At 35.7% G+C, this 15,048-nt stretch overlaps 3 protein-coding genes across 3 annotated transcripts in view; 1 reads left to right on the top strand and 2 right to left on the bottom strand.

Moving 5' to 3' along the window:
* The window catches only part of LOC107706074 (gastrula zinc finger protein XlCGF8.2DB-like), a 5,197-nt gene extending 2,759 nt beyond the window's left edge, over positions 1–2,438 (bottom strand). Inside the window, exon 1 of the mRNA XM_016509651.1 lies at positions 2,268–2,438. Within this exon, the coding sequence (XP_016365137.1) occupies positions 2,268–2,352 (85 nt within the window). The 5' untranslated portion in view covers positions 2,353–2,438. The remainder of the gene's footprint in view (positions 1–2,267) is intronic.
* The window catches only part of LOC107706054 (zinc finger protein 271-like), a 21,021-nt gene extending 8,109 nt beyond the window's left edge, over positions 1–12,912 (top strand). The window contains 2 exon segments of the mRNA XM_016509623.1: positions 11,258–11,334; positions 11,570–12,912. Of these exon segments, the coding sequence (XP_016365109.1) occupies positions 11,258–11,334; positions 11,570–12,912 (1,420 nt within the window).
* On the bottom strand, positions 540–2,348 carry LOC107706072 (zinc finger protein 708-like). The gene is made up of 2 exons (XM_016509647.1): positions 2,268–2,348; positions 540–2,027 (listed from the first exon to the last, which is right to left on the bottom strand). Exon 2 carries the CDS (start codon positions 1,868–1,870, stop codon positions 818–820), a length of 1,053 nt encoding a protein of 350 aa, XP_016365133.1. The 5' UTR covers positions 1,871–2,027; positions 2,268–2,348; the 3' UTR covers positions 540–817.
* Positions 12,913–15,048: the final 2,136 nt, after the last annotated feature.

Here is a 15,048-nt window from a genome sequence, read left to right on the forward strand (position 1 = left end):
ATTAAATAAAGATCATGTTCAATGAAGATATTTTGTAAATTTACTATCGTAAATATATCAAAGCTTAATTTTTGATTAGTAATATAAGAAATTTGGATAACTTTAAAGGTGATTTTTTTGCACCCTCAGATTCCAGATTTTCAAATAGTTGTATCTCGGCCAAATATTGTCCTATCCTAACAAACCATACATCAATGGAAAACGTATTTATTCAGCTTATGATGTATAAATCTCAATTTCAAAAAATTGACCCTTAAGACTGGTTTTGTGGTCCAGGGTCACATTTCATTGTGTGTCAATAGACTAAGACAAACTACAATATTATTAACTATGATATTTCTTTTTATATTGAAATTAGTTTATAAAAGTTAAATATAATTAAACAATAGAATCTAGTGATTCAGATGATACGTGTTTTGTCACTGAACTTGTATTGTTCAAATTAAATTATACAACAATGTTTGTCTTGCAACATAATGCAGCCGTTTTAATGGAAATTCTAAACCATCTGTTAATAATGAAAACTTTCTTTAGCAGTTTTTTATTATTATTGGTTAAAATCTTCCAATTCATGTACAATTTGAGCATATAGAAAACAAGTGAATGGGTTTCATTCAAGCAAAACCTCCAAGTCCAGCCTGATTTTACAAACTAATTACACAGTAGGAAAGATTTAAATTATTATTAACACTGTGAGAATCATTTTATGGTGAAACTTCAAACAACACTCTATAGTTCCTTAATCAGGTTAATTAAAGGTGCATTTGTGCTTTTGGGCGCAACTTCATATTTTGTTTATCTCACACAATTTGTTTGACTATTTTAACATAAAAATGTTGCTCACTGTGACGATGTGACATTTTTTCAAGTGCCTTTTTAGGCTTTTTAAAAATCTAAAACTCTTCTCACAGGGAGGGCAGTAGTACTTCTCTCCAGTATGAACTTGCTCGTGCCTTTTCAGGTTTCCAGAGTGACTAAAACTCTTGTCACAATATGAGCACTTGTAAGGTTTTTCTCCAGTATGAATTCTTTGGTGCTGTTTCAGATGGGCAGCTCTAGTAAATCTCTTCCCACACTCACAACACACATGATCTCTCTCACCGGTGTGTATTTTCTGGTGCATTTTACAATGATTTAGCCGAGCAAAACTCTTTCCACAAAACAAACATACATAAGGTCTTACATTTGTATGAATTATCATGTGTTTTTTCAGAAATGCTGATGATTTAAAATCTGTACCACACTGATCACAGGTAATTGGCTTTACTCCAGAGTGAACGAGCAGGTGACGGTTGAGACCACTTTTACATCTGAAACTCTTTCCACACTGAGTACAGTAATACGGTTTCTCTCCAGTATGAACTCGCTCATGCTTTTTCAGGTGTTCAGACTGAGTGAAACTCTTGTCACAATATGAGCACTTGTGAGGTTTTTCTCCAGTGTGAATTCTTTGGTGGCGTTGCAGAGTGTCAGATCTAGTAAAGCTCTTTGGACAGTCACAACACACATGATCTTTCTCACCGGTGTGTATTTTTTGGTGCCGTTTACAATGATCCAGTTGAGCAAAACTCTCTCCACAAGAAAAACATGCAAAAGGCCTTTCATTTGTGTGAATTTTCATGTGGTTTTTTAGATGTACTGATGATTTAAAATCACTACCACACTGATCACAGGTAAATGGCCTTTCTCCAGAGTGAACGAGCAGATGAACATTGAGATCAGTTTTATCTGTGAAACTCTTTCCACACTGAGTACAGTGATACGGCTTCTCTCCAGTGTGAACTCGCTCATGTATTTTCATGGTTCCTGCCTGAGTGAAACTCTTGTCACAATATGAGCACTTGTGAGGTTTTTCTCCAGTGTGAATCATTTGGTGCAGCTTTTAAGGTTTCTTTTGTGTGAGAAACTCTTTTCGCACTGTGAGCAGTTGTGCAGCTTTTTGGCTTTTATTCTTTGAGTTCTGAAGTCACAGTGTTTCTCCTCCTCTTCATTCGGTTCTTGTTTTTGCTCTTTCATCTCAATCCGGTCTAAAATAAACAAGTAAGAATCAGTTTATGTGAACCCTGATTTAACAGCAGAAAACAACAGAGATCAGATAATTGTAAAAAGAATCAGATTTCTGATGTGCAAAAGATTAGATAATTATCTTGTGGATGACAACAGTGTTATGATAATTTAAATGCATTTCTGTATCATTTATCATCCATATACTGATCATAATTTCACAACTAACAAAAACAGTCAGTAATTAAGAACCAAGAACCAACCCGTTTGTTCCTCAGTATCTTCATGTTTTATTCTGGATGGTTCTGGATCACTCATGTCTTCAATCTCCTCTTTAATAAACTCCATCTTTAACAATCACAGATTTCAGCTGCTGCACCTGGAGTTTGTTCTTCTCTTGTAGGATGATGTGAATATTCTCCAGTATTTATAGGTGAATTGTTGTGGGAGGGGCTTCACTGATCATTGTCTGATACTGAGACCCACAGGACCAGATCTGGAGAAATTAAAATACAGGACTTAATTTATACTGAACTGCTTCAATTATGCTGAAATTAAATGAAAATATTTGCTGTTAGAAATACAGAGTATTTTTTATTATTAGCACATAAAACAGCAAACTCATTTTTATGAAAGGCAGGATATTGAACAGCGAGTTGCATTGTTGAAAGGAAATGCACCCCAGTGTAGTTTTACTTTAGCATCAGATTTAAAAATTTACAAATGTATGTTTGTAATATAAATGACAAAATATCAGAATAACTGAGCTGTCACATTTAACTCCGGTGCTATCTCTTTCAAATAGTTCCTTGTTTTCACCTTCATTATGATGATGTCTGAGATCTTCTGTAAATTGGCACATTAAGCATATTTTACTTGTGTGAATAGGTAGACAAGCTAAAGGATCATCACCATTGAAATTTCACTCCATTCAGTTGTTGTCTTTGCTCTTTCACTTCTATCTGGTCTAAAATAAACCTATTAATAAGTTAGAATCATTTCAAGGTGAGTATTAAGTATCAGATCTTTGATCTTCAAAGGTTAGTTCGGTCTTTCCTTTGCAGTGTTGGGGGTACAAGTAACATAAGTTACGAAATCAGATGACCCTTTTCAAGTAACTAGTAAAGTAACGCATTACTTTTTAATGTACAATTTACATCGGAGTTACTTTTCCAAATAAGTATCACAAGTTACTTTGTTTTCACATTTACTGACTGTGTTCGCTGTGTAAACATGATGCTTTCTGTATTTCTAGACTAAATGTGAACATGCATTTACTCATTTCACGTGCACAAAAACAGCGTAAAATGAAATGTAAATTCAGAATAAGGTCTCAAACCTGCAATAATTAAATATATCAAATAACACTACTGTATTTTATCCCATTTTACTAACCAATGCCTTTGCTGCTGACATTCGATAATCCAATTCAACCATAGTAAGAATGCCTTTAGATCAACAACATTTGTGTTTCTTTCTTCTTTTTATTCATGAAGAGTGTTGAACTTTCTTCTCCTGCATCAGATTCTTCATGCAATCCAGAAAAGCAGCAGTTTGTTTGAGCTGCGCGCTCTACTGTACAGACGTGAATTAATATTTCCTTCAGCCTGAAGCTTATTCATTTCACTTTTGCTGTGAAAGCTTACATTTGCCAAAGACAGAACTTGTTTTATTAAAAACAAACAAGCAAGCCCAGCCCAGATGAGAAAAATAACACATTTTGATTGTTTTTGAAAGTTACTTATAAAAGTAATTACAATATTGTGCTACTCCCTAAATAAGTAATTGCATTATTTACTTTTTATGGGAAGTAATGTGTTACATTATTTTTGCGTTACCTTTTCTCATCTGGGCTGGGCTTGCTTGTTTGTTTTTAATATAAAACACCAAGCACAATACCTGAGACACCAAGCACACAACCTGAGACACCGAGCACAGAACCTGAGACACCGAGCATACCTGAGACACCAAGCACTAGGCCTGTTTGTAAACCGAAATCGCGATTTGAAAGGGTGCGATTTTCAAATCGCAAGAGCGATTATTTTGATGAAGGACTATCAAATATGTAACAAGCATCTACGTAGTTTTTGACAGTTTGCTTCATGCGCATTTTACTTTGATGCAGAGTTTAACCAATAGGGGGCATTCACTGCACGTGCTGACTGAACCAGCAAATAACGCCATTTGGAAAAGATAAGCGCGAGCGGGAGCAGCAGTTCAACTTCCCAACAAAGTGTGTCTGCAGAAGAGCAAAGTCCTGCAGACGACTTGACACCTAAACGAAAAAGCACCGTGTATGTTTGGAATTATTTTTCAACGAAACGATTTTGACGTTCGGATGTACTTCGAAGGGAAGTACTTTGTAAAACCTGCCGAACGTCTGTGTCGACCTCACGAGGCAACACAACCAACCTGTATCAGCACCTGCAGAAGTATCACAGACAAATCTATGATGAATGCATGGCCAAAAGGCCCACCGATGAACACACTTCGTCACAACCACCGCGACTGACATCCAAGCAAACTTCAATTGTCTACCTTTAAATTAACGTCCAAAACAAATATTATCTGTAAAAGTAATCCGTATGAAACATACGCGATGTCCAGTTTTCCCGTCTCAACTCATTACATCGAATGCGGTCACGCCCACGAGCCGATCGCGCTTTTCAGATCGTAAACATCCACATCGCCTCCGCATAAACAAACGTGAAGAGTTCATCCCGGTTACTTTTTGTTTCTGGAAGAAGACGCTCTGAGAGAAATAACCCAGAATTTACCTCACAACGCAATGCGTCGCGCAGCTAGATCCAGTGGAGAATATCACTGTGATGAGTAGCCTAAGATTACTTGCATCTGTTGTTATTGTGACATAACTTGTACACATTTTACTAGTTAGACTTTTCAAAATTCCTGACTACATGTTTGAAATCAAGTGAAACATTTTGAAATTAAAAAAATGGCCACAATGTTTAAGAGGTTAAGAGAAATAAACAGTAGCATAGTTTGTGATAATACTTGGTATTTCTTTGGTGCTGTTAAAACCACCACAACAAACCTGTAGCTCTTTTATGAAACACTATTTAAGCTGTTTAATACTGAATATGAATCTGAACAAACTACTACACTTATAGGATTGATTTCTTCCACCCACTGCAAAGCCATTAGAATTGCCATCATTTCTGTTGTGAATACAGATACATCGTTAGATAACCTTTTAGCTGTGCTATATTTAAAATAGGGAATATATATGGCTGCTGCTGTATACCCAGAATCCGGATTTTTGACCCATCCGTATATATTTGAATACTATTAAGGAGCGTGTAAACTGCGCATGCTCCTTGACCTTGCGCTCAAACCACGCCCGCTTGATGTCGTCAGACCTGAAACACCCTGGGGGGCAAACTAGCCTATTGAGTAAGCACCAATCAGAGGCCGCATTTTTATGACGTCATCATGTAGACTTCTTACAAAGTATTTTACAGTATTTTAAAAATACAAAACACTGAAGTATTTTGATACAAAATACGAAGCCATTTTCATCAACCCTATCAAATACAAATTACAAAATACCATTTTGTATTTGAAATACATGTATCATAAATACTGCCCATCCCTGCTTGTGATACTTATTTGGAAAAGTAACTCCGATGTAAATTGTACATTAAAAAGTACTGCGTTACTTTACTAGTTACTTGAAAAGGGTCATCTGATTTCGTAACTTATGTTACTTGTACCCCCAACACTGCAAAGGAAAGACAGAACTAACCTTTGAAGATCAAAGATCTGATACTTAATACTCACCTTGAAATGATTCTAACTTATTAATAGGTTTATTTTAGACCAGATAGAAGTGAAAGAGCAAAGACAACAACTGAATGGAGTGAAATTTCAATGGTGATGATCCTTTAGCTTGTCTACCTATTCACACAAGTAAAATATGCTTAATGTGCCAATTTACAGAAGATCTCAGACATCATCATAATGAATGAGGAGAAAACAGGGAACTATTGGAGAGAGATTTAAACATGTTAGACCCGTTGTTTCAAACTTATGTTATTTGTGTTAAAAATAGGAATTGTACATTGATACAGGACAGGCTATGAGATTTAAAAATGTTTCTTTAATTTGAATAAAATAGGAAAAGCCAAACAGCAAAATAGTGTTTAATTTGTTGTCAGCCAAAGCAATGCAGAAATACAAGTGGCAATGTAGTACAGCAATAAAATACAAATGTCACATACAAAAAAAAAAAAGACATCCCAATTAGACTGTAAATTGGCTCAACAGAAAAAAACAGTATTTAATCCAAAGCATTAGTTTGGAGCACTATAAGACTTATGACAAATCAGTAATACATATAGTGTTCTGATTGTACATTAAATTATGACAAATAAAACAAGATAAAAGGCTTGATTAATTAAGAAAGAATGTTTAAATCACATCAGTTCAACATTAATACTTTTGCAAATATTTGGGATGTACAGCCATTATCATAAACTCAACACAGATAGAATCTACACATTTAAAAAAAAACATCTCTATGCAACATACCTGTAAGTTGTCTATCTGTATAACTAATAAAATTACCACTTCACAGAAACACCTCCTTTATGTGTGGTTCCTAGTAATGTGTTAGTCTATTTATAGTGTTTTAGTCAGATATTTGATTCTGTTCAGAGGCAGTAATAGATTGTATTTGTGTCGGTCCTTTAGTTCTCACGTTAATTACTCTTTCTATCTACATCTTGTGTTATAAATGACCAGGAATATCCAGTGGGCGGCAGCATCACAATAAAGAGGCTCTAGTTTCCATTTCAATCGAAAAATAAAAAAATTAATGGAGGATGTGCGGAAGAAAGTAGTGATTTACAAAGTTTGACACGAAAAAGCTTGAGAGGTGAGGTATTTCAGTTCTGGATATTGTAGCGAGTAATGAACAGTAGGATTTATTAAATGTTTTGTTACGAGTGTTTCATTTCTAATGTAGAAAAGATGTACTAACACGGTTTAGAAATTATATTGATCGGTCTGGAGATGTTTATCTTGTGTGGGTTTAAGTTGTCAGTTTTAGATTTAAGTGTAGTTTAAATGTAATTTAACCTGTGCTTTGTTTCATCCTTATTTAAAACCATAACTTAGGCCTACATTAAGATGAGCTTCCTTTCAATAGTTTTATATGCTAGTAATATACAACTTTCTGACAGCAAATGCATGTGTCCACTTAGGTTCAATGTAATATAAATATTAATTATAATGTCACCAAGTGGTACAGTGATATTACACTTACACACCAAACTGTACGCTGAATGGTAATACAGGTTAGAACTGCAAGTGTGATTGTTAGATGATCTGAAGGCATCTTGGCTTTGTTTTTTGAGCAGTAAAGTCTGTATTTGGCATTTGGAACATCTTGACTTGAGAGATTCTTTTGGAAAAGGAGAGAAGACTTTCTTCGCCACTAGCAGAGGAGAAACTCCAGGTCCGACGGGGATCCGCCGGCCGCGCCGTTCTCAAGCCCGCCCACCTCTGCTCACTCAAGCCGGGCTCCGCTCACTCTAGACCGCGGCTCACTCTAGGCATCCGGCCTCCGCTCACTCAAGGCCGCGGTGTGTGACGCTGTTTCGTTGTGAAAGCGAAACTACTTTGCTTTTCAGACCGATGAGCTTTGTAAAAATCGACGCGTTTCAGAAAGGCGGGGCTCCATATCTCTTAGTTTTTCAACAAGTTGCTTTCTTTGTCTATTATATGCCTCACAATGTAAAAGCACATGTTCAACTGTTTCTGTTATTCCACAGTAACTGCAGCTATCTGACTCACTTTTTCCTATTATATACAATGAATAATTAAGGTTAGAGTGTCCTATACGGATCCTGGTTATAACAGTATCTTCTCTTCTGTTTCCATATACCTTTCTTTCAATCCCCACTTTCTGTTGAATGCTAAATAAGTGTCTCCCTTTTGACTCTTTATTCCATACGTCTTGCCACATACTTCCAACTGCTGTTTTAATAATACCTTTTACTTCTGTTTTACTTAAAGGGATTTCTATGTCAATCTCTTCTTTTCTCAATGCTGACTTGGCCAGCTTATCCACCTCCTCATTTCCTTCTACACCTACATGGGCAGGTATCCATAAAAACTCTACTCTTACTCCTGTTTGGTTTATTCTATATAAATTCTGTAAAATTTCATAAAGTATATCCTGTCTAGATGCTGATTTCCCACTATTTAAGCTGTTTAATACTGAATATGAATCTGAACAAACTACTACACTTATAGGATTGATTTCTTCCACCCACTGCAAAGCCATTAGAATTGCCATCATTTCTGTTGTGAATACAGATACATCGTTAGATAACCTTTTAGCTGTGCTATATTTAAAATAGGGAATATATATGGCTGCTGCTGTATACCCAGAATCCGGATTTTTGACCCATCCGTATATATTTGAATACTATTAAAGAGCGTGTAAACTGCGCATGCTCCTTGACCTTGCGCTCAAACCACGCCCGCTTGATGTCGTCAGACCTGAAACACCCTGGGGGGCAAACTAGCCTATTGAGTAAGCACCAATCAGAGGCCGCATTTTTATGACGTCATCATGTAGACTTCTTACAAAGTATTTTACAGTATTTTAAAAATACAAAACACTGAAGTATTTTGATACAAAATACGAAGCCATTTTCATCAACCCTATCAAATACAAATTACAAAATACCATTTTGTATTTGAAATACGTATTTGAAATACATGTATCATAAATACTGCCCATCCCTGCTTGTGATACTTATTTGGAAAAGTAACTCCGATGTAAATTGTACATTAAAAAGTAATGCGTTACTTTACTAGTTACTTGAAAAGGGTCATCTGATTTCGTAACTTATGTTACTTGTACCCCCAACACTGCAAAGGAAAGACAGAACTAACCTTTGAAGATCAAAGATCTGATACTTAATACTCACCTTGAAATGATTCTAACTTATTAATAGGTTTATTTTAGACCAGATAGAAGTGAAAGAGCAAAGACAACAACTGAATGGAGTGAAATTTCAATGGTGATGATCCTTTAGCTTGTCTACCTATTCACACAAGTAAAATATGCTTAATGTGCCAATTTACAGAAGATCTCAGACATCATCATAATGAATGAGGAGAAAACAGGGAACTATTGGAGAGAGATTTAAACATGTTAGACCCGTTGTTTCAAACTTATGTTATTTGTGTTAAAAATAGGAATTGTACATTGATACAGGACAGGCTATGAGATTTAAAAATGTTTCTTTAATTTGAATAAAATAGGAAAAGCCAAACAGCAAAATAGTGTTTAATTTGTTGTCAGCCAAAGCAATGCAGAAATACAAGTGGCAATGTAGTACAGCAATAAAATACAAATGTCACATACAAAAAAAAAAAAGACATCCCAATTAGACTGTAAATTGGCTCAACAGAAAAAAACAGTATTTAATCCAAAGCATTAGTTTGGAGCACTATAAGACTTATGACAAATCAGTAATACATATAGTGTTCTGATTGTACATTAAATTATGACAAATAAAACAAGATAAAAGGCTTGATTAATTAAGAAAGAATGTTTAAATCACATCAGTTCAACATTAATACTTTTGCAAATATTTGGGATGTACAGCCATTATCATAAACTCAACACAGATAGAATCTACACATTTAAAAAAAAACATCTCTATGCAACATACCTGTAAGTTGTCTATCTGTATAACTAATAAAATTACCACTTCACAGAAACACCTCCTTTATATGTGGTTCCTAGTAATGTGTTAGTCTATTTATAGTGTTTTAGTCAGATATTTGATTCTGTTCAGAGGCAGTAATAGATTGTATTTGTGTCGGTCCTTTAGTTCTCACGTTAATTACTCTTTCTATCTACATCTTGTGTTATAAATGACCAGGAATATCCAGTGGGCGGCAGCATCACAATAAAGAGGCTCTAGTTTCCATTTCAATCGAAAAATAAAATAAATAAACGGAGGATGTGCGGAAGAAAGTAGTGATTTACAAAGTTTGACACGAAAAAGCTTGAGAGGTGAGGTATTTCAGTTCTGGATATTGTAGCGAGTAATGAACAGTAGGATTTATTAAATGTTTTGTTACGAGTGTTTCATTTCTAATGTAGAAAAGATGTACTAACACGGTTTAGAAATTATATTGATCGGTCTGGAGATGTTTATCTTGTGTGGGTTTAAGTTGTCAGTTTTAGATTTAAGTGTAGTTTAAATGTAATTTAACCTGTGCTTTGTTTCATCCTTATTTAAAACCATAACTTAGGCCTACATTAAGATGAGCTTCCTTTCAATAGTTTTATATGCTAGTAATATACAACTTTCTGACAGCAAATGCATGTGTCCACTTAGGTTCAATGTAATATAAATATTAATTATAATGTCACCAAGTGGTACAGTGATATTACACTTACACACCAAACTGTACGCTGAATGGTAATACAGGTTAGAACTGCAAGTGTGATTGTTAGATGATCTGAAGGCATCTTGGCTTTGTTTTTTGAGCAGTAAAGTCTGTATTTGGCATTTGGAACATCTTGACTTGAGAGATTCTTTTGGAAAAGGAGAGAAGACTTTCTTCGCCACTAGCAGAGGAGAAACTCCAGGTCCGACGGGGATCCGCCGGCCGCGCCGTTCTCAAGCCCGCCCACCTCTGCTCACTCAAGCCGGGCTCCGCTCACTCTAGACCGCGGCTCACTCTAGGCATCCGGCCTCCGCTCACTCAAGGCCGCGGTGTGTGACGCTGTTTCGTTGTGAAAGCGAAACTACTTTGCTTTTCAGACCGATGAGCTTTGTAAAAATCGACGCGTTTCAGAAAGGCGGGGCTTAGTGGAGAAACAATAATGTACAGTTTGTGGAAAATAATGTGTTTTTTTTACCTTAAACCGCATAAACACATTTCATTACACCAAATACACAAAATAATGTTCTTTTTAGCAACATCATATGACACCTTTAAGACGAGATTGACGACATGAGTGATCTCATAAAAGTAACTATTTTCTTGTAAATTTTCTTGTAGTTATTTGAAAAGGTCATCTGATTTTAACGTAGGCTAGTCCTGTATTTTAATTTCTCCAGATCTGGTCCTGTGGGTCTCAGTATCAATGATCACAGTTCACACCTACAGTGAAGCCCCTCCCACAACAATTCACCTATAAATACTGGAGAATATTCACATCATCCTACAAGAGAAGAACAAACTCCAGGTGCAGCAGCTGAAATCTGTGATTGTTAAAGATGGAGTTTATTAAAGAGGAGATTGAAGACATGAGTTATTCAGAACCATCCAGAATTTGACTGTTTTTGTTAGTTGTGAAATTATGATCAGTATATGGATGATAAATGATACAGAAATGCTATTAAATGATCATAACACCGTTGTCATCCACATTTAATTGAATTCACAAGATAATTATCTAGTCTTTGGCACATCAAAGATCTGATACTTTATACAAGTATCTAATCTCTGTTGTTTTCTGCTGTTAAATCAGGGTTCACATAAACTGATTCTTACTTGTTTATTTCAGACCGGATTGAGATGAAAGAGCAAAAACAAAAACCGAATGAAGTGGAGGAAAAACACTGTGACTTCAAAACTCAAAGAACAAAGGCCAAAAAGCTGCACAACTGCTCACAGTGTGAAAAGAGTTTCTCACAAAAAGGAAACCTTGAAAGACACAAGAGAATCCACACTGGAGAGAAACCATACACATGCTCTCAGTGTGGAAAGAGTTTTTCACAACTGGACACTTATAAACAGCATCAGAAAACACATAATGAAGTGAAAGATCACGTGTGTTTGGATTGTGGGAAGAGCTTCGCTAAAGTTAGCCGTTTGAAACTGCACCAAATGATTCACACTGGAGAAAAACCTCACAAGTGCTCATATTGTGACAAGAGTTTCACTCAGGCAGGAACCATGAGAATACATGAGCGAGTTCACACTGGAGAGAAGCCGTATCACTGTACTCAGTGTGGGAAGAGTTTCAGATATAGAACTGATCTCAATTATCATCTGCTCGTTCACTCTGGAGAAAAGCCGATTACCGGTGATCAGTGTGGTAAAGATTTTCTGAAAGAACACATGAAAATGCATACAAATGAAAGGCCTTATGCATGTTTTTATTGTGGAAAGTGTTTTGCTCGGCTGGGTCATTGTAAACGGCACCAGAAAATACATACCGGTGAGAGAGATCATGTGTGTTCTGAGTGTGGGAAGAGCTTTACTACAGCTGATCATCTGAAACGGCACCAAAGAATTCATACTGGAGAAAGACCTTACAATTGCTCATATTGTGACAAGAGTTTCACTGAGTCTGTAGACCTGAAATTACATAAGCAGATTCATACTGGAGAGAAGCCATATCACTGTACTCAGTGTGGAGAGAGTTTCAGATATAAAACTGATCTCAGTTGTCATCTGCTCGTTCACTCTGGAGAAAAGCCATTTACCTGTGATCAGTGTGGTAAAGATTTTAAATCATCAGCATTTCTGAAAGAACACATGATAATTCATACAAATGTAAGACCTTATGTATGTTTTTATTGTGGAAAGAGTTTTGCTCGGCTGGGTCATTGTAAACGGCACCAGAAAATACACACCGGTGAGAGAGATCATGTGTGTTCTGAGTGTCCGAAGAGCTTTACTACAGCTGACCATCTGAAACAGCACCAAAGAGTTCACACTGGAGAAAGACCTTACAAGTGCTCATATTGTGACAAGAGTTTCACTCAGTCTGGAGACCTGAAAGCACATGAGCAAGTTCATACTGGAGAGAAGCCGTACTACTGCCCTCCCTGTGAGAAGAGCTTTAGACATTTAAAAAGCCTTAAAAAGCACTTGAAAAAATGTCACACATCGTCACAGTGAGCAACATTTTTATGTCAAAATAGTCAAGTAAAGAGATAAACAAAATATGAAGTTGCTCCCAAAAGCAGAAATGCACCTAGTTTAGTTTTGTGAATTTTGACTTGTTTGTAGTCTGATTAAGGAACTATAGAGTGATGTTTGAAGTTTCGCCAGAAAATAATTCTCAGTGTACATAATAATTTGTATCTTTTTTACTGTGTAATTTGCAAAATCAGGTTGGACTGTGTGCTAAGGAGGTCTTGCTTGAATGAGACACAATTACTTGTTTTCTATATGCTCAGATTGTACATGAGTTGGAAGATTTTAACCAATAAAAAAAAACTGCTAACGAAAGTTTTCATTATTAACAGATGGTTTAGAATTTCCATTAAAACGGCTGCATTATGTTGCAAGACAAACATTGTTGTATAATTTAATTTGAATAATATAAGTTCAGTGAAAAAACATGCATCATCTGAATCACTAGATTCTATTGTTTAATTATATTTAACTTTTATAAACTAATTTCAATATAAAAATAAATATCATAGTTAATAATCTTGTAGTTTGTCTCAGTCTGTTGACACACAATGAAATGTGACCCTGGACCATAAATCCAGTCATAAGGGTAATTTAAAAAAAATTAAGTTAATTAAATTCATGCATCATAAGCTGAATAAATCAGCTTTCCATTGATGTATGGTTTGTTAGGATCGGACAATATTTGGCCGAGATACAACTATTTGAAAATCTGGAATCTGAGGGTGCAAAAAAATCAAAACATTGAGAAAATCACCTTTAAAGTTGTCCAAATGAAGTTCTTAGCAATGCATATTACTAATCAAAAATGAAGTTTTGATATATTTACAGTAGGAAATTTACAAAATATCTTCATGGAACACGATCTTTATTTAATATCCTAAAGATTTTTGCCATAAAAGAAAAATCAATTATTCTGACCCATACAATGTATTTTTGGCTATTGCTACAAATATCCCTGTTTCTCTTGTTTGGTGCCTGTGTCAAACATGTCAGCCCAATCAGCAGCAACATATAAACCACGCGGTATTAAAGAGACAGCTCGCACAATGTAATTAACATCCAAAGGAAACATGTCGTTCAAACCGGAAACCGTAGCAAAACGTTGTGCACCGTTTTGAGCTTGAACTTGCCCCAGATACTGAAGCAGTCACATGGTTTTCAGGCGAACGAAGCTTTGGACGTCATAGATTACGTGCTTTTCTCAAAACGAATCAAGCTCCGATACAGTGCTTTAATGTGAAATGTGTTGTTTTTTTGATACAAGCTTCAAAGCTTCGGTGTTGAACGTAACATCACTAGAAATCACCCTTAACAGATGAAAGACAGTACGACAAAGATAATGCTTTCCATCAGCGGACATTGAAACTAATGTTTTATTGTCAATATTAGATTGAGCTGAAGAATGAATGCTGTATCAGATGCAGGTAATCACACTTGCTCAGTCCATCTCTCTCTCACAATACTCTACTCTACATAACAGAGTGAGCTTTTAATTAAGTAATACAATAAGTTTTTAATGAAGCAACTCAACGTTCCTTCGTTACTATTTCTAAAGTGACGTTTTCGAATTAGTAACGGAGGCTTCAGGGGCCTGATGTATAAACGTTGCGTACGCACAAAATGGGCATGGAAATGTGTGCAAGCAATTTTCCACGCACATATCGGGACTTATAAAAAATAAACTAGACGTAAATATGTGCGCACCATACGGACACTCTCTAGACTATGAGTAAGCACTCTTTTACTGGAGTGAGCGAAATAATGAAGCAAACAGAATGATTTTAAAGTCTGTTTTACATTTGGCATACACATTTAGATTAAATATGACACCCTGAATAATGAAGTTAAGCACTGACATTTCATGAAATTATAATCCAGAAATTACAACATTTTTATATGAATTTAAACAGAAATATTTGCAGTGGATGTGCTGCTTACGAACAATTTTCCTGTGGGATGCGATTTAATGTTTTAATCACAGCGAGGATTGCTTGGCGTATGACAATTCCGCTTTAAATTGTGTTCTAAATAGCAAAACTCATGTTCTGAGAAAATACTTTTGCGTGAATAATGATCACTGATGTGAACTTGATTCGTCTGATGCTTTGGAACATA

The sequence above is a fragment of the Sinocyclocheilus rhinocerous genome, unplaced genomic scaffold, assembly GCF_001515625.1.
Source record: "Sinocyclocheilus rhinocerous isolate Xijiao unplaced genomic scaffold, SAMN03320098_v1.1 scaffold2912, whole genome shotgun sequence".
NCBI classification, from domain to species: Eukaryota; Metazoa; Chordata; class Actinopteri; order Cypriniformes; family Cyprinidae; genus Sinocyclocheilus; species Sinocyclocheilus rhinocerous.